The sequence below is a fragment of the Piliocolobus tephrosceles genome, chromosome 14 (genome assembly GCF_002776525.5).
Source record: "Piliocolobus tephrosceles isolate RC106 chromosome 14, ASM277652v3, whole genome shotgun sequence".
Classification (NCBI taxonomy): domain Eukaryota; kingdom Metazoa; phylum Chordata; class Mammalia; order Primates; family Cercopithecidae; genus Piliocolobus; species Piliocolobus tephrosceles.
The window spans coordinates 29897987-29916864 of record NC_045447.1 but is presented as its reverse complement, the minus strand read 5'-3'; the positions used below and the strand labels follow the sequence as shown (position 1 = coordinate 29916864).

General features: G+C 40.4%; 1 protein-coding gene across 2 annotated transcripts in view; it reads right to left on the bottom strand.

Moving 5' to 3' along the window:
* TMEM245 (transmembrane protein 245) overlaps positions 1-17322 on the bottom strand; it is a 102089-nt gene extending 84767 nt beyond the window's left edge. For both annotated transcript variants that reach the window (XM_023202173.1, XM_023202180.1), the window contains exons 1-3: positions 16713-17322; positions 5809-5926; positions 3579-3680 (exon numbers count right to left, since the gene is read on the bottom strand). In XM_023202173.1, the coding sequence (XP_023057941.1) occupies positions 3579-3680; positions 5809-5926; positions 16713-17294 (802 nt within the window). In that variant the 5' untranslated portion in view covers positions 17295-17322. The remainder of the gene's footprint in view (positions 1-3578; positions 3681-5808; positions 5927-16712) is intronic.
* Positions 17323-18878: the final 1556 nt, after the last annotated feature.

Below are 18878 nucleotides of genomic sequence, written 5' to 3'. Positions count from 1 at the left end.
CACATGGTCTATTCAACTTTGTACTAGAAATTCCAACCAGAGGAATCTGGCAAGAAAAATAAATTACAGGCATGCAAATTAGAAAGGAAGAAGTCAAACTATCTCCATTGTAGATGACTGACCTTATATATGCAAAATCCTAAAGAATATACCAAAGAACTACTGAAGCTAATAAATTGAGCAGAGCTGAAGGATGCAAGATCAACAAGCAAAAAATCTGTTTTATTTCTACCCAGCAGCAATAAACCATCCAAAAAGAAAATTAAGAAAACAATTCCACATGACAGTATCAAAAAGAATAAGGAATAAATTAAAGGTGCAAGACATATACAAAGAAAACTTCAAAACACCGCCGACTCCTATGTTCATTGCAGCACTGTTCACAATAGCCAAAATTTGGAAGAAACCTAAGTATCCATCAACAGATAAATGGATAAAGAACATGTGGTACTTATACACAATGGAGTACTATTCAGCCAAAAAAACAGAATGAGATCCTGTCATGTGCAACAACATGGATGGAACTGGAGGCCGTATAAGCTAAGTGAAATAAACTAGGCACAGAAAGACAGACATCTAATGTTTTCACCTATTTGTGGGATCTAAAACTCAAAACAATTGAACTCAGAGATAGCGAGCAGAAGGATGGTTACCAGAGGCTGGGAAGCATAGTGGGAGGGTAAGGGGAAGCTGGAAGTGGTTATTAATAGGTACCAAAAAAATTAAAAAGAATGGACAGGGCACGGTGGCTCATGCCTGTAATACCAGCACTTTGGGAGGCCAAGGCAGGCGAACCACCTGAGATCAGGGGTTCAAGACCAGCCTGGCCAACATGGTGAAATCCCGTCTCTACAACAATACAAATATTAGTCAGGCATAATGGTGGGTGCCTGTAATCCCAGCTACTCGGGAGACTGAAGCAGGAGAATCACTTGAATCCGGGAGGTGGAGGCTGAAAAGAGCTGAGATCGTGCCACTGCACCCCAGCCTAGCCAACAGAGCGAGACCCCATCTCAAAAAAAAAAAAAAAAAAAGAATAAGACCTAGTATTTGATAGCACAATTTGAGGCTGAGGTAGGAGAATCGCTTGAACCTGGAAGGCAGAGGCTGCAGTGAGCTGAGATCGTGCCATTACACTCCAGCCTGGCCAACAGAGCGAGACTCCATCTCAAAAAAATAAAAAAATTAAAAAGAATAAGACCTAGTATTTGTGACTGTAGTCAATAATTTAATTGTATATTTTAAAATAACAAAGAGTATAATTGGATTGTTTATAGCAAGGGATAAATACTTGAGGAGATGGATACTCCATTTTACTTGATGTGATTATTAGACATTACATGCCTGTGTCAAAACATCCCATGTACCCCATAAATATATACACCTACTATGTAGCCACAAAAAATAAAATTTAAAATTAATAAAAAAAAAACACTGCTGAAAAATTAAAGAGTAACGAAATAAATGGAAATGCATCCCATGCTCATAAATTGTAAGGGTTTTGTGGTTTTGTTTTTTTATATTGTAAAGATGGCAATGCTTTCCCAAGTGATCTCTAGATTGAATGCAATCCCTATCAAAATCCCAACAGGCTTTTCTGTAAAAACAGAAAACCTGATCTTAAATATGGAAATGCAAGGAACCAAAAAATAGTCAAAACAATTTTGAAAAAGAAGAATAAAGTTGGAGGATTCATGCTTCTGAATTTCGAAACTACAGTAATCAAAAGAATGTGTTAACTGACATAAGGATAGACATATAGATCAGTGAAACACAACAGAAAGGGCAGAAATAAACCCATACATACATGGTCAATTGATTTCTGACAAGGGTGCCAAGGCCATCTTCAACAAACAGTGCTGAGAGAACTGAATATACGCAGGCAAAAGAATGAGGTTGGACCCTTACCTCACTTCATGTACAAAAATTATTTCAAAACAGATCAATGACCTACATATAAGAGATAAAAGTATAAAATTCTTAAAAGGAAACTTAAGGGTAAGTATTCACCGACCTTAGATTTGGCAATTGTTTTTCAGATGACACCAAAAACACAAACAATAAAAGAAAAAATAAATTGGACTTCATCAAAAAAATTTCTGTGCATCAAAACAGACGGACTATCAAGAGAGTAAAAATATAACCCACCAATGGAATATTTACAAATCATATATTTGATAAGGGTCTAATAGCTATATAAGGAATTCTTAAAATGCAACAACAAGCAACAAGGCAAACAATTTAATTTTTTTTAAAGGGGAAAGAATTTGAATAGACATGTCTCCAAAGAAGAGAAACAAATGGCCAAAAAGCAAATGAAAAGATGCTCAACATCATTCATTATTAGGGAAATGCAAATGAAAACAACGAGATACCACTTCATACCCACTAGACTGGCCATTATCAAAAAGTGAAAAATAATAGATGTCGACAAGGATGCAGAGAAATTAGAATCCTGATACATTGCTGGTAGAAATTTGAATGGTACATCTGCTGTGGAAAACAGTTTGGCAGTTCCTTAAAAAATTAAACACAGAATTACCATATGACCCAGTAATTCTACTCATAGGTAAATATTCAAAAGAACTGAAAACGTGTATTCAAATAAATACTTGCACACAAACGTTCACAGCGGCACTATTCACAATAGCCAAATGGTAGAAATAACTCAAATATCCATCAACTGACGAGCAGATAAACCAAATGTGGTGTACTCTTACCATGGAATATAATTCAGCCATAAAAAGGAATGAAGTACTGATACATGTACAGGGTTTCTTTCTGAGGTGATGAAAATGTCTTGGAACTAGACAGAGGTCATGGTTGCACAACATTGTGATATATTGTATGCCTTTTTTCTTTTTGAGACAGTCTCACTCTGTCGCCAGGCTAGAGTACACTGGCACGATCTTGACTCACTGCAACCTCCACCTCCCGGGTTCAAGCAAGTCTTCTGCCTCAGTCTCCCAAGTAGCTGGGACTACAGGCACACACTACCATGCCCAGCTAATTTTTGTATTTTTAGTAGAGACGGGGTTTACCCATATTGGCCAGGCTGGTCTCAAACTCCTGACCTCGTGATCTGCCCACCTCAGCCTCCCAAAGTGCGGGGATTACAGACGTGAGCCACTGCACCCGGCCTGTATGCCATTTTTAAATGATTACTGCACCGGCAGCCCTTGCTACTTGGGAGGCTGAGGTTGGAAAACCCCCGAGCCCAGGAGTTGAAGGTTACAGTGAGCTATCATTGTGCCACTGCACTCCAGCCTGGGCAACACAGCAAGACCCTGTCACTAAAAAATAAAATAAAAATATTTTATTTTATAAAAATAAGATATTTTAATAAAATTAAAATACAATGGCTTATGATTAATTTTAAGTTATATATGCCTCAATAAAATAATACCAAAACAAAGCATGGTCTAACAACCTAAAACATTTTAAACTATTTATTTTCCATTCAGAAACCATCATAGGTTTTTAAATAAATTCAAAGTTACTTCATCATAGCATTTTTTAAAAAGCTACTCTCCAAAATGCTTCAAAGAGTAATATTAATAGAATGCCCTATTTCTTACCAGAAGACTCTTTTCCATTCTGTTTTTCATACAGGGTGCCCACAGACATCAGGAAAACAATAACCAAGAATACTGGAATTCTCCATGAGCCAGCAAGGGATGCTGCAAATTAAGAATTAACATTTTTAGTGAAATAAAAACCTAGTACTTGTTTTTACAAAACCGAATTTTGTAGTTTGACAGAACAATCTGGTATATATGTTAATTACAGAATTACTTATCAGGCAAAAAAAAAAAAATTAAGTCCATTAGATAGATTAAACTTCAAGGTTTCTCAAAATTAAGTTCATCCCTGCTCTCAGAGACCCCTGGTCAAATGGATAGGGTATATGCCAGCCTACCTTTAATAGGGTTTAAAGAGAGTCTATTGTAATGCATATCAAGGGTCTAAAACCATCCCGAACTCAAATCACATACTTCACCCCAGAATGACCAGAACTAGGCATAGATCTTAAAGTCATAAAGTCTGACTTGGTTTCTTGAAAATACCACTGGGGCCGGGCACGGTGGCTCAAGCCTGTAATCCCAGCACTTTGGGAGGCCGAGATGGGTGGATCACGAGGTCAGAAGATTGAGACCATCCTGGCTAACACCGTGAAACCGCGTCTCTACTAAAAAATACTAAAAAACTAGCCGGGCGAGGTGGCGGGCGCCTGTAGTCCCAGCTACTCGGGAGGCTGAGGCAGGAGAATGGCGTAAACCTGGGAGGCGGAGCTTGCAGTGAGCTGAGATCCGGCCACTGCACTCCAGCCTGGGCGATAGAGCGAGACTCCGTCTCAAAAAAAAAAAAAAAAATACCACTGGGTGTGAACTTTCTCTCTCAAGAAAGAGAATGGCCCAAAAGAGCACAGCAAAAGCGTCAATGTCTCCTCCTCAGTGTATAATGCAAAAATGTTTACAAGTTGGCCACGTGCAGTGGCTCACACCTGTAATCCCAGCACTTTGTGGGGGACCCAGGCAGGTGGCTTATTTGAGGTCAGGAGTTCGAGACCAGCCTGGCCAGCATGGTAAAATCATGTCTCTACTAAAAATAAAAAAAAAAAATTAGCCAGGCGTGGTGGTGCATGTCTGTAATCCCAGCTATTTGGGAGGCTGAGGAAGGAGAATTGCTTGAACCCAGGAGCTGGAGGCTACAGTGAGACAAGATCACACCACTGCACTGCAGCCTGGGCGATGGAGTGAGACTCCGTGTCAAAAAAAAAAATTTTTTTACAAGTCAAGAAGAAACAGGTCTCTACCCATAACCATTTCCCTGAGTCCACCTAGAACCTCATAAACGTCCCTGCATGCCTGCCTCCTTCCTCTGCCTTCCTCGAGTTCAAAATGAGTCATATCTGACATACAGGATCTTGCAGATAAATTCCTCTATCATTCCAACTCAACAAAGCTAGAGAATAATGCTTTGTTTGACATCAAAGACAGAGACATAGCTGTTTTTTATTTTATTTTTAACAATAAGTAGTAGCTCTAAAAACTAAGGCTATCCACTGCTCTGGGTTACTGAATTGTGTTGTTAAATTAGAACTTAATGTTTCCACAGGCTCAAACTTGGGAGATGAAAGTCTCAACCATAAATACCACACTGAAAAATCAACATCTGAGCAATCAGCCACCCAGCTAACATAACAGGGAACCTATTACTCTGAGCAGCTCTGACATCAAATATCCTTATGTGGAAAAGAGATTTGTCTCTCTGAAGCTACTCACGACTCTGACATCTCTCCCTCATGGTTAGATCTGTTTAAAGCACTCTTTCACAGGACAGTCCTTCAAATATTAGAAATAGGCTTTCATGTCTTATATCCTCCTTACCTCTATCTCCTTTCTACCCTAGACCCCCAGTTCCCTCCTCTTATCCAGAGTAAACATCTCTGGTTCCTTTAACTGGTTCTCACACATGATTCTGAGGACCTCCTATCGTTGACTGCTTATCTATATCCTCCCTTAAGTATGACACTCAGAAATGATATGACAATCCAAGGGTGCTCTACTTTTTAAGATGTACTGACTTTTAAAAGGACCTTTTGGAAAATGAACATAATTAAAGACATTTTAAAGCACATCATTTTCATTAAAATTAAATGAAAGATTAAAGCATAACATTTTCTAAAGGTTAAAGAATTTTAAATGCAACATATAACACTACAAAAAATTCACTTTCATTCACACAGTCGGCCTCTGCAGATCTTAGGCCAGACTTAAAAAAAAAAAAAAAAAAGAAGGAACCCACCTAAATGAAAAAGCAATATAATCCAGACAGGAATTGAAACTGCTCTCAAGTAGCGTTCAGTGCTTGCATTCCACTTGAATGAAACAGTCAACACATAGCCAACCACCAACGTCCAGATCTTAAATAAATGAAATAAAGACATGGCTGTAAAATCTATACACGTGAAAATGAACATAGAATTATATAAAATCTGTGTCTATACAGCAGGAGGGCTCTGGACATAGCACAGAAAAGATAAAGGTTGATGGTGCCAAAGAAACGTGCCTAGGTTCTCCTCGTTTAGAGAATCTAAGTTTTGAAACATTAGGCATTTGAAATCTCATGTAGTGATATTAAATAGTTGTTTAACAAAAGATACATAGCTCAAAAACCATCTTATACATAAAATGCTTGAGATAAAATATTCAAAGCATAAACCATGGATTTAAATTAAGAGTCTAATCTTGTGGAATTCCTACAGTTTTCTGTTAATCACTGTTTAGAAAAGAAATGGAAAGAAAAAAAAACAAGAAAAGGAAAGCTTTCCAAAAAGAATCAGGTTAAGATTCTATTGCAGCTTATAAAATATGTTTGTTACTAGGAAAATAACTCCGTAAAAGTTAGAAAGCAGCCAGCTGAAGTGTGATCCTGCTGAAATAACCTAGGCAACAGATGATTAGAACCTAATCTTGAATTATGATGCACCAGCTGAAGAAGTGTGCCTGAAAAAAAATATTATTAGAGGAACAAACAGCAGGATTTCAGAACAGAAGAATCAGCCAGGATACCCTCCTCAGTTCTTCCTATACTAAAGTTAAATGACTCTAGAGCTTAAGAAGCATCAAAAGAAACCAGCATAGCCTACACAGAAACTCATATTTTAATAGAACATTTATAAAACACAGGGAATACATAATCCAGAACACATCTGAGCACAAAGAAGTTAATTAACGTAAGACCAAGAAGCTAAAATTCAAGTTTGACATGAATCTCGCCAAAAAAAAAAAAAAGCAAATTAAGACAAAAAGAAACTTCAAGCTATATAATTCAGAGCATGAAGAAAAAAGAACTGAAGGGATTACTAAAAAAGACAGAAAAAAACTATCTCCTACATTATTTTGGTCAAATCTATCAATAAAAATAATCTTCACATCTTAAAAATGTTTATAGCTTCTAACCTCAGAATTGAACTTTCAGACTTTATCCTTACTAAATAATGATAAATTCTGAAAAAGCTTTAAATATAAAGAAGCTTATCAGAGTATGATTCAGAACAGTGGAAAAAGTGATTACCTAAAAGGTCAACAACTGGGAAACGATTATGACTTACTCAATAAAATGTTATGCAACCGTTAAAATCACTTCTTAAAAACAAAGTCTATACAGTTTAAAAACTCCCAATATCATACTAAGTTAGAAGTAAAATACAAAGAATATATATGATGTGATTACATCTACTATATGGTGGGAAGGAAAAGAAAATGTACTAAGAAGTTAGTGGCTGTATGTGGGTGGTAAGATTTTGTTCTTCCTTTCACTTTTTTCTGTATTTTCCAAATTGCCTTTAATAAGCACTAATTATTTTATAATAAAAAGGACATTAAAATATCTTCTTCAAGTAACTCTATCAGATGAAATATTAAGGAGCTCTGAAGCTCAAAAATACGAGGACATGGGAAGTGAGACTATAGCTGCTTCAAAAAGTCCAGTCTTGCTGGACCAGACCAATTAACCCAGGGAATTCAAACAATTTGAGATCTGATGGTAGAGCATAGAAAGCAATCTGAGTACAATAATAGTACACTTACATAACAGTCCTATGTGCCAGACCCTATTCTAATGCTTTATAGATACTAACTCATTTGATCCTTATAACCCCACAAAATAAGTACTATATTATGATCCTCATTTTACACATGAAAGAAACTCAGATTTCAGAGAAGTGACTTGCCCAAGGCCACAAAGCTAATAAATGACAGAGGCAGGTTTAGAACCCAGGAATCTGGCTCCAGAGTGCACTTTTCTAACCATAAGGAGAAAGAAGTGTGGTGCTAGAATACTAAAGATAAACAAAAGCTGCTCAGATTTTCACAAGGGAAAATTAAAATAGTCAATTTTGACAACTACAACTTGTTGAAATTAAAAAGAAAAAATCCTCAGTAAATGGATAGTCTTCAGAGGTACGTCAGTTAGCCCCACCCTATTAAACATTATGTCAGTCACTTAGATGAAAGACTAGAGGCACAATAATCTAAAAAACTGATTTTACGCAAATCAGTTATACAAAACTGAGTTGTCAATAAACACTGAGATAACATATGATTCAAAAAGATATCCTGAAGCCAGAACAATGGGCTAATCCAGATAAGATTAAATTCTATGAAAAGAAATGCAAAGTTCTGCTTTGAGGTTCAAAACTCAACTGTACAAGTATGGAATGGAAAGAGAACATCTAAACCACTTTTCAGTTCGGTATGAGTCAGCGTATGACTAGTAGAAGCACTTATTTCTGAAAGTACAATACTCATATCAGGGAAAGTGATTGTTTCAATTAATTTTGCACACCAAACCACACAACAAAATTCAGCCTTGGAAAGGAAATAAAAATCACAACACGATATATAAATGTAGCTGGGGGGGAAAAGTTTCGCTTAGAAAAGAGAAGGAAATTATCAAGGTTTTGTAGCTATCTTCAAATAATTTTTAAAATGTCATCTGGGAGAGGCATAAGACTTGATTTTCTGTGGTTCTGAGAGCAGAAATAGGTGGGAATTAGGAAATAACACAGCTCAGTAAAAGGACAGGTTTTTCCAACAAACTGTAGCTATCAAAAAATGGAATAATCATCACTAAAAGTGTTTGAGCAAACGTCGACCAGAGATGACAAAGTAAGTACTACCCTTAATAAGAAGCTGAACTGGAGGAGGTCACAATATATACAGTACCTCCAAGAAGTTTTTGTTTCTTATCTGTATGCATAAGGAATTAATATCATTTGCAGGGAGAGAAAAAATAAGAGACTGCATACTTCAGATTTTTTAAGAGAAATTTATGATCTAACAAGAAGCATGTATTTTCATCTATCAACCTGAAACTCACAGATTACCCCATTCCAGTTTAAAATAACCATTTTAAAATATACTCCCCAATTCTACTTTTAGGAGTGTTTTACAGAAGCACACTGTGCAGGCAGATATAAAAATATTCACTGTTGCCGTTTACAACATAAAAAATTGAAAACAACTTAAGTATTTTATAGGGAACTATTTAAATAATGTTATCTCCAAAAATTGAGTAATTACTCAGACTTTCAACAGTATGATGAACATCAATATGTAGTGCTACAATGTCAATTTATTAGTGTGTAAATTTATAATGGTGAAAACATACTAAACTAAAATATTATCTCTACATGGTTGGATTTCAAGGAGTAATTTGCTTATTTTTTTTTTTACAGGTACTCAATTTTCTACTAAGGTTACATAGTATCTTTATAAACAGAAAAAGAAGTATTTTTAACTTTTAGGAAATTCTTTTGGCTTCTGGATTTTTTTCCAGTATTTTGAAGTGCTTCCTCAGAAAAGATTTGCAGAAATAATATCAGTTTAAGAGATACGGGCCATTTATAAAAACACTTTAGAGTTTATATTAAGCCCATTATGATTATACAATTACCAATGGTTAAAAATGTTTATCAAAGTATTCTAATATAAATTCAGAGCTAAGAAAATCTGTTAAAAACATTTTCTAAAAGGCATCCAGGGGTAAAAAGATTTATACTGTAGCAGTATTAAAAAGAAAGAAGTGGCCAGGTGTGGTGGCTCACACCTGTAATCCTTGCACTTTGGGAGGCCAAGGCGGGCAGATGACATGAAGTCAGGAGTTCGAGATCAGCCTGGCCAATGTGGTGAAACCCCATCTCTACTAAAAATACAAAAATTAGCCAGGTGTGGTGACACATGCCTGTAATCCTGGCTACTCGGGAGGCTGAGGCAGCAGAATCACTTGAACCCAGGAGGTGGAGGTATAGTGAGCCGAGATTGCACCACTGCACTCCAGCATGGACAGCAAGAACAAAACTCCATCTCAAAAAAAAAAAAAAAAAAAGAAAGAAAAGAAAGAAAGACGTATATCTCTAAGTGCTAACAAGGAAAGATATCCACAGTACAATGATAAATGAAAGAGCAAAGTACAGAACTGTATGTTATCTCATCTTTGTTTTAAAAAACAAAAACCCAAAACCTTCTACTTTGTATGTTCACATGGGCATAGAAATCAATTTAGGAGCCTTTACATCAAACCGTTAACAATAGTAACATCTGAATAGTGGGAATAGTGGTGGAGAAAAGGGATAATTCAGCCGGGCGCGGTGGCTCACGCCTGTAATCCCAGGACTTTAGGAGATCGAGATGGGCAGATCACAAGGTCAGGAGTTCAACACTAGTCTGGCCAACATGGTGAAATCCCATCTCTACTAAAAATACAAAAATTAGCCAGGCACGGTGGCAGGCACCTGTAATCCCAGCTACTCGTGAGGCTGAGGCAGGAGAATTGCTTGAACCAGGGAGGTGGAGGTTACAGTGAGCCAAGATCGCACCACTGCACTCCAGCCTGAGTGACAGAGCAAGAATCCGTCTCGCAAGGAAAAAGAAGAAAAGGGATAATTCACTTTTATCATATAAACTTCTATTCTGCTTATGTTTTTTTCAAATGTAACAAACATTTTACTTGAGTCAACATTTTGAATCACTAAGTATCTTTTAAAATAACAAAAATAAGGATTTGTACATTCATGTTTCACACATAATTTCTAGTCTAGGACCCCTTAAGAGTTTTTTAATTCTTAAATCTTCACTAACACAGAAACATGAGGTTAACAAGTCAACTTTATATATGTTTAGCCTCTGAGGAAACCTATTCAAGTGTGAATTTATTCCAGGCATTAAATCAATGAGCCACAGTTACAGATAAGAGGGCATATTTTTCCAAATTTATGTTCTCCAAAACAACATGTCCTTTTCAAAATACACATTCCATAGTCGTTTTTATAGCACCAATGTGCTAGACACTACATAAGACTGCATAAAATTTGGCAACATTTACTTAGCACTTCAAGTAAAGTGAACTAATAGGCAATCACATTTTCTTTTCATTTCACACAATTATCCACATATACTTTTCTGGTTAAATAACATATTAAATGTAGAAAACATTAACTAGAGACTCCGCCTTTTCAACTGTCTTTGTTTCATTTATTGTCATCTGGGCATTAACTGGAAAAACAACTTGGTTGCTTCTGTTACACATTTTTGCAGAACAGTTTCTTAAGCTTTTTTTTAGAGAGAATAAAACTACAGGCTGGGCGCAGAGGCTCACAACTGTAATCCCAGCACTTTGGGAGGCCGAGGCAGGTGAATCACCTGAGGTTAGGAGTTTGAGACCAGTCTGGCCAACATGGTGGAACTCCATCTCTACTAAACATACAAAAAATTAGCCAGACATGGTGGCAGATGCCTGTAATCCCAGCTCCTCGGGAGGCTGAGGCAGGAGAATCACTTGAACCTGGGAGGCAGAGGCTGCAGTGAGCCGAGAATGCGCCATTGCACTCCAGCCTGGGCAACAAGAGCTTAAATCCGTCTCCCCCTCAAAAAAACACAACTACAAACCTCCTTCCAAGTTAAGGAGTCACAGCCCTAATCATAGCTTCAAGCAGCAACTGCTTAAGGTCCTTCAATTATTCACTTAATTCTAATGAGAAAACCATTCTCTTTGTCATATGGCAACTTAGAGTCAACAATTTTTATATTCAATTTATATATTCAAAATATATAAATATATTTATATTAACTGAGAAAACTAAGTACTAGAAACTTTCCTCTCCTTGTTTCTTGCTGCCAGGCAAGCAGAAACAAACCCAGAAATGTGTTTAAAAGTGAGTCAGTAGTGAATGGCTGACTAATGTCCACTGCTGAAGAGCCTCTTGTGATCTGTAAAATAGAACATCGTGAAATCTTAGAAATCGTTCAAGCCAACCCCTTACTTTACACAACTGGGACTGAATGTCCCAGACGAGGGCCCTGGTCTGCCCAAGGTCACAAAGTTAGTTACTAGCAAAGCCACCTTCAGAACTTAAGGTTTTTTTTTTTTTTATCTTTCAGCCACTATTCTCTCCACCTCATGCTTCTTTAAAAAGGTGGAAACAATGGGATCAGAGACCACAGAGAAAAACAAATCTATTATTACTGCAAAAACTAAATGGTCTTCAAATTTTCCACCAAGTCTAAATTAACAGAATGAGGAAGATCAGAATGCCCCCCAACAGAGAGAAATGGTGGAGCAGGGCACAACATCAGCTTTTTCAAATTTACCTTGCATAACTCCACCATGGGAAGATGCCAAGAATTGAGTAACATGTGAACCTGGTGTGCAACAGCTGATTTTTTTTTTTTTTAAGTGTTCTGAAGTCACTTACTAAGTCAGTGCAATCTTCTAACCTATCCGAAACTGTTGAAAAAGAGTTACTCATCCCATAAATGATAATTTTTCACTTGTAAGCAGCATGGAGTTTTAGGAGACTGAAGCAATCTACAAATGACATGAAGAGGAACTGAACTGGAAGGATAAACTAGTGACAAAGAAAAACATAGGTCCAGGCCAGGCGCAGTGGCCCATGCCTGTAATCCCAGCAGTTTGGGAGGCCAAGGCAGGTGGATCACCTGAGGTCTAGAGTTCGAGACCAGCCTGGCCAACATGGTGAAACCCCATCTCTATTAAAAATAATACAAAAATTAGCCAGGCATGGTGGTGGGTGCCTGTAATCCCAGCACTCGGGAGGCTGAAGCAAGAGAATTGCTTGAATCCAGGAGATGGAGATTGCAGTGAGCCGAGATCACACCATTGCACTCCAGCCTGGGCAACAAGAACGAAACTCCGTCTCAATATACAAAACGAAAAAAAGAAAAAAGAAAAACACAGGTCCCAAGGACACTAAAAAGGAAAACTGATGGGATCTGGAAAACTGCACAGGTATAAAAATAAAAGAAAGAAGAGAGATGAATAAGGTTTCTAGATGAGTAGAATGCTGATATTCTTCTGTTTTTTCCTAGTAACTAGAATCCTTTTCTTTTTTTTTTGAGACAGAGTCTCGCTCTGTCGCCCAGGTTGGAGTGTAATGGCGCAACCTGGGTTCATTACAACCTCCGCCTCCCAGCTTCAAGCAATTCTCCTGCCTAGAGTGGCTGGGATTATGGCATCCACCACCACACCCAGCTAGTTTTTGTATTTTTAGTAGAGACGGGGTTTCATCATGTTGGCCAGGCTGGTCTCAAATTCCTGACTTCAGGTGATCCACCTGCCTCGGCTTCCCAAAGTGCTGGGATTACAGATGCGAGCCACCGCACCTGGCCTAGAATCCATTTATATTAAAAATAATTAAACACAATGTATTAGGGAAAACTTTTTAAAAATCCTTACTGAAGGTTACTACAAAGAGTTTTGATAACAGCAGGACTTCATCTGCTGCTAGGTCTATTGAACGCCATTTACTGACACATAAACAGATCTCTGAATTAGTTTTCTGACATATGAAATCCCTCCCTCCTACCTCACAGAACATTGTGAGAATGAAGTAACACCCATGTAAAATAACCTAATCTAGTGCCTGGGACATGGCAGATGCTGGAAAGTTGGATCTTAAATGGATGAACTGTCAGTTCATCAAAACAGGGATTCACTTAAAGTTAACTTTTCTCTCTGCCTCTCTCATCTATACTGCTCTTCAGCAGCAGGCCCATAGTTAAAGTAGCCTAGAAAGCATAAAGACCATGTTCTATACCAGGCAGCCCTGCTTGGGCTCATAAAGCCAAACCACTGTGAACTGTGGGATGGAAAAGTTCCAGAATGGGCCTCCTGCCCAGTCACATAACCTACTTTCACTTCATGTCAGGCCTTAATCAGCACTTTCTTTTTCATTTTAAAAGATTGGGGGGGGGGGGGGGGGGATCTCACTATGTTGCCCAGGCTGGTCTCAAACTCCTGGGCTCAAGCAATTGGCCTCCCAAAGTGCTGGGATTACAGGCATTAAGCCACTGTGCCTGGCCTTTAATCAACACTTTTTTTTGTTTTGTTTTGAGACAGGATCTTGCTCCGTTGCCCAGGCTGGAGTGTAGTGGCACAACCTCGTCCCACTGCAACCTCCACCTCTTGGGTTCAAATGCCTCAGTTCTCGTCCCTCAGCCTCCCGAGTAGCTGGGACCACAGGCGTGCGCCACCATGCCTGGCTGATTTTTTGTAGTTTTAGTAGAGACTGGGTTTCAACATGTTGGCCAGGCTGATCTTCTTGAACTCCTGGCCTCAAGTGATTCACCTGTGTAGGCCTCCTGCAGTGCTGGGACTACAGGCGTGGACAACCCCACCTGGCCTTAATCAGCACTTCTGGATGAGAGCAAGGACTCGTTGTCTTCCCAGGTACACCTCACCCCAACCAACTATCCACCCTTAAACGCTGCTTGAGCAAAATGCAACTCTACGCCTTGTTTCTCTGAAACTCTATCAACCTGAAGCTTCTCTTTCAAATTTAGCCCTTCTACCACTCCCTACTCACTTCTAAACTCATACTCTTTTATGTTGAGTTTGTTCAGTTTTTTTTTTTTAACCCTCTCTCTTTTTCCTTGCTCCCAACACTTGAGCCAAACAGCTGAATTTCAAGGGTTTTTTTGGGGGGGGGAACGGAGTTTTGCTCATCCCCCAGGATGGAGTGCACTGGTGCAACCTCAGCTCACTCCAACCTCTGCTTCCCAGGTTCAAGTGATTCTTCTGCCTCAGCCTCCCAAATAGTTGGGATTACAGGCGCCCACCACAACACCCAGCTAATTTTTTTTTTTTGTATTTTTGATAGAGATGGGGTTTCACCATGTTGGCCAGGCTGGTCTTGAACTCCTGACCTCAGGTGATCCACCCGCCTTGGCCTCCCAAAGTGCTAGGATTACAGGCATGAGCCACTGCACCCGGCCAATTTCAAGCTTTCAAAAAATCATTAATTGGTTGGACCTTCCTTCTCCTACTCCCAGGTCTAATCAATGTTGGCCCCCACTTCTCTTCCACTCATCCACAACCCATACAAATGAAATACAAAAATGAAGGTTTATCTTCAGTAAAAAGATACTCAAAGGTATACTCCGAGCTGTGGATGTTTCTTTAAAAGTGCTCAACTCTTTCCATTGAGTATCTGAGAGAGACTGCTAGAAATACCTCATACTCATGCCAAATTACTCATGTATTCAACTTCTTACTCTAGTATGAAAATATACTATTTACATATGGCAGGCCTTTCTTTTCTAATTTCCTACAGTTTGATGGATATGCTCCTTGAGTAGTATCAACAGTCAAAAATGTTAGCAGAATCTATGTGTCTTTGACAAAACTGAATTTCTTGAGGAAAATAACCAAGTGTATTTTTCTTAGCACACAGTGTTCTGCCTTCTAGATAAGAAGCATTCGATCCACTTAGCTGAATTGTGAAACTGCAAGATAAACGATAAAAAGCACTGAACTGGGCCTCCATAAAAGTGAACCACAGATTCACTCCGTAAAAGTGAACCACAAAGTGTGACTTTGGACCAATCACATTCTCTGGGCCTGTGGCCCATAACTGGTGAGTCATGAACATTTATCTGTATGTCTCTCATCTCCATTAGAATATGCTCATATACCTTGAAGACGGGACCTGTATCTTAGTCCTTTTTTAAATTCCTCACAAAGCCCAGTACCTAACATATGCTCGATCAACTTTAAACACGAACCAAGAGGTGGTATTGAGTGAACAAGAGAAGAAGGGTGTTTGGGGTCATTCACCACTCTGCCAATAACGTCAGGCAAGCCACAACACTGCTGGACAGATAAGGGGAATTAATATTTTGCAACTTAATGATGTCAAGGTACACTGAACTTTATTTCACTGACAAAAGTAGTGAATCAAAATTTGTAAATGGTACTGTTTATGAATCAGTTGGCATTCTTACGCACTAAATCTCCACTTGTTTTGAACAGTCACCAGTTAAAGATGTGGATAACTAACTAGTCCACAATATAGTCTGAGTTAGAAATTGTGTCACTAGATTATCTTTGAAATCCCTTCCAATTCTAAAGCTCCCTGATTTTCTAAGAGTAAGCTCCGGGTAATCCAACCATCACAAACCTACGTCTCTCTCCTTCACGCGGTCCGCTGCTTTACTCCAAGCGGAAGGAGGTGTGCTCTGGTACACCAGTCCGTACACAACAAAAGTAGTTACCAAAAAGTAAATCGTGGAGAGGAAGAGGCACAGGCGGCTCAGCACCCAGTGCCTTGCAAAAATTATACAGAAATCACCTGAACCGAGAGGCAGCACCAGCCAGTTAAGCAAGCTTTGTTTTAGGACTTGTGAGAAATCTACGACACCCAGACCCCTCTTTGCCCCTAAGTAGCCCTAGCCTGGTAAGAGGTCACCTTTCCTATCTGCAGGATGGCAAGCTGGCCTAGAATCTCGAAGGTCCCTTCCACCTCTTTCAGACGCGCAGAACCGAGGGTAGCCGAAGCACTCCCGCCCTCTCCAACCAGGAGTAAAACCAAGCCCCACTGCCACGCTCTGAGGCCTCTCTCTGCAAAGCAGAATAGCGATTCTCAATCCAGGGCACTATCTCCCTAAAAGGGCCTGCTAGGATTGAGGCAAGGCGGGAAGCAGGGAGGCAATTTCAAATTATGCCCGCCCTCTTTTTGGAAGAATGTGCGCCAAATTCCTGAGGTGTGAGAAGGAAAGCGGAGACGGACAGTCACTGCAGCACAAGTGTGGCCCCTCGTCGCCCCTGCACCGGGAGGAACAACTGCAGGATTTTATCCCAGTGTGCCGGCACCACTGGCGGGAGGCGGGTGCGGACTGCCGCTCACTCACCCACAGGCTGCTGAAGTAGTCCAGCCCGCGGCAGATGAACGCGGCAGCGTGCAACAGCAGCACCTGCACGCCCAGGTAGCTGCCGAGGCAGTAGAGGCCGTACAGAAGCGGGCCGCCGGCTCCGAGCAGCAGGAGCAGGCGGCGGCGACGCAACGCCTGCTCGCCCAGGGCCTCCACGCCGTAGTCGATGAAGCAGAGCGGCAGCAGAAGCGCGGCCAGGACGATGGGCGTGTGCGCGCGGTGCAGGCGCTGCAGCCAGTGGCGGCCCAGGCGTGTCAGCGAGCTCTTGAAGGGGTGCAGGAAGGTGCCGCACAGCACGGCCCAGAGCAGCGGCCGCAGGAAGGCCTCCAGGATGAAGTACACCAGCACCGCGGCGCCGCAGCACAGGCACACGAACAGCACGGCCCCGGTGTTGTAGAAGGCCTGCTTGATGGGCTTGTCGAAGCGCAGCGCCAGCGCCGCAGTCCGGGGGGTCTCCCCACCACCGCCACTCGGTCCGACTGCGCGCGGAACCCGCGGCGCCGGCCCGGGAGAGCCCCGCGGGCTGGGCGCCACCGAAGAGCCACCGCCGTCGGCCATCATCCCTCCACCACAGCCGCCCCCGAGGGGCGGTAATAGAAGCCGGGCGAGAATCGCGGGCGGGAGGCAGGGCGGGAGGCGCGCGGGATTGTGGGAGTTGTAGTTCCACACTGGTTCTTTAGGACCACCAAGCGCTTAAAGGAAACTACAACTCCCAAAGGGGAATGGGGCGAACGCGTCCGCCCCCTTGGTTTCCGCATGGTCCTGGTAACAAGTTTGTAGGGTCTACATCTTCCTGGAGGGGGCGGGGGGGACGGGGGAAGAAAGGTCCTTTCACTCATTCGTTAATGTCAATTTCTCGCGAGGCGAGATCCCAAAAGGCGCCACATTCAGATATTAAAACCCAAGCTGCATACTAGAATACTGTGAGGGAGTACTTTTAAAGAACCAATGCCCCGATTCTATTTTAGTGATTTATTTAACAGATACTTTTAAAGTGTTTGCTTTGGTGTATCTGACAGGATTTTAAATAGAGATTACCATATAATAGGCCATATTCTAAGTGGCTCACTCCTATTAACTCATTTAATCCTTGAAACAACCCTACAAAGAAGGTGTTATTCTCAACTTTACAAACAGAAAAACTGAGACAGAGTCGTTAAGTACGTAGCCAGAGTCACACAGCTACCAAATGGCACAGGCAAGATTCAAACTCAGGGATTCCGGCTCCAAAGGCTATACTTTTATCTACCATAGTATTTGGCCTGAGGAAAGAACTCTTGGCATTTTTAAATGCTCCTCAGAAGCCTGTAATTTGCAGCAGCTGTTGACAACTGTTTGTGCAGGTTTCGCTGTGGAAAGCAATCTAAACCCTTAAAGAGTCATAGATCAAAGTCTCAAACTGCCACTGTTTCTTTTTGAGACTTGATGTCAAGTCAGTTAAGCCCCCAATCTCAAGTTTTCCTCTGTCACAAGGCGATGATAATAATAATAGCTTTTGCTTTAGGGTTATTGCTGGAGGAGGGGAGAAGGAAACTCTGGGGCGTTACAAGGTGCTTCTGTTCTCCTATTGGAAAAGTGCTGGGATCCAAGCCCGCTACCCATAAAATATCCCAATTAACGTTTTCATTTTTAAAAAAAATTAAGAAAGCCTTGACTGAGTACGCAACATATGATTGCTTCAAACCCTGCAAGTTATCCCTTTCCTGCTTCAATAAGTATTCCTATTAATTTCAACATAATTTTTTTTCCCTTCTAAAGCAGACAAGACAGGTATCATAATCCACAGTTTTCAGATAAAGAAACTATTGCTTGATAGATTTTGGAGACAAAGGGATTTAGTAAAGGAAGTAAAGGAAAAAGTAATTCCCTATCCATCTCGTTTGTAAGTTTCAGGTCTCAGTATTTCCGATGGCCTTTGGAATCTGAATACATCTGAAATAACGCAGGGTTAGTTGCTCACCACTTGCAGATTCCAATTAACAAGAGCAAGGTCTGGCATAAAGAAAGTGATGTATTCCAAAGCTAGCTCAGGGGAAGAAGTACAGGTTTCCTCCCTAAGGGTACTTGTGGAGCAGAAAGCAGGCCTTTTTTATTTTTTTCTTTTTTCTTTTTTTTTTTTTTTTTTTTTTTTTGAGACAGAGTCTT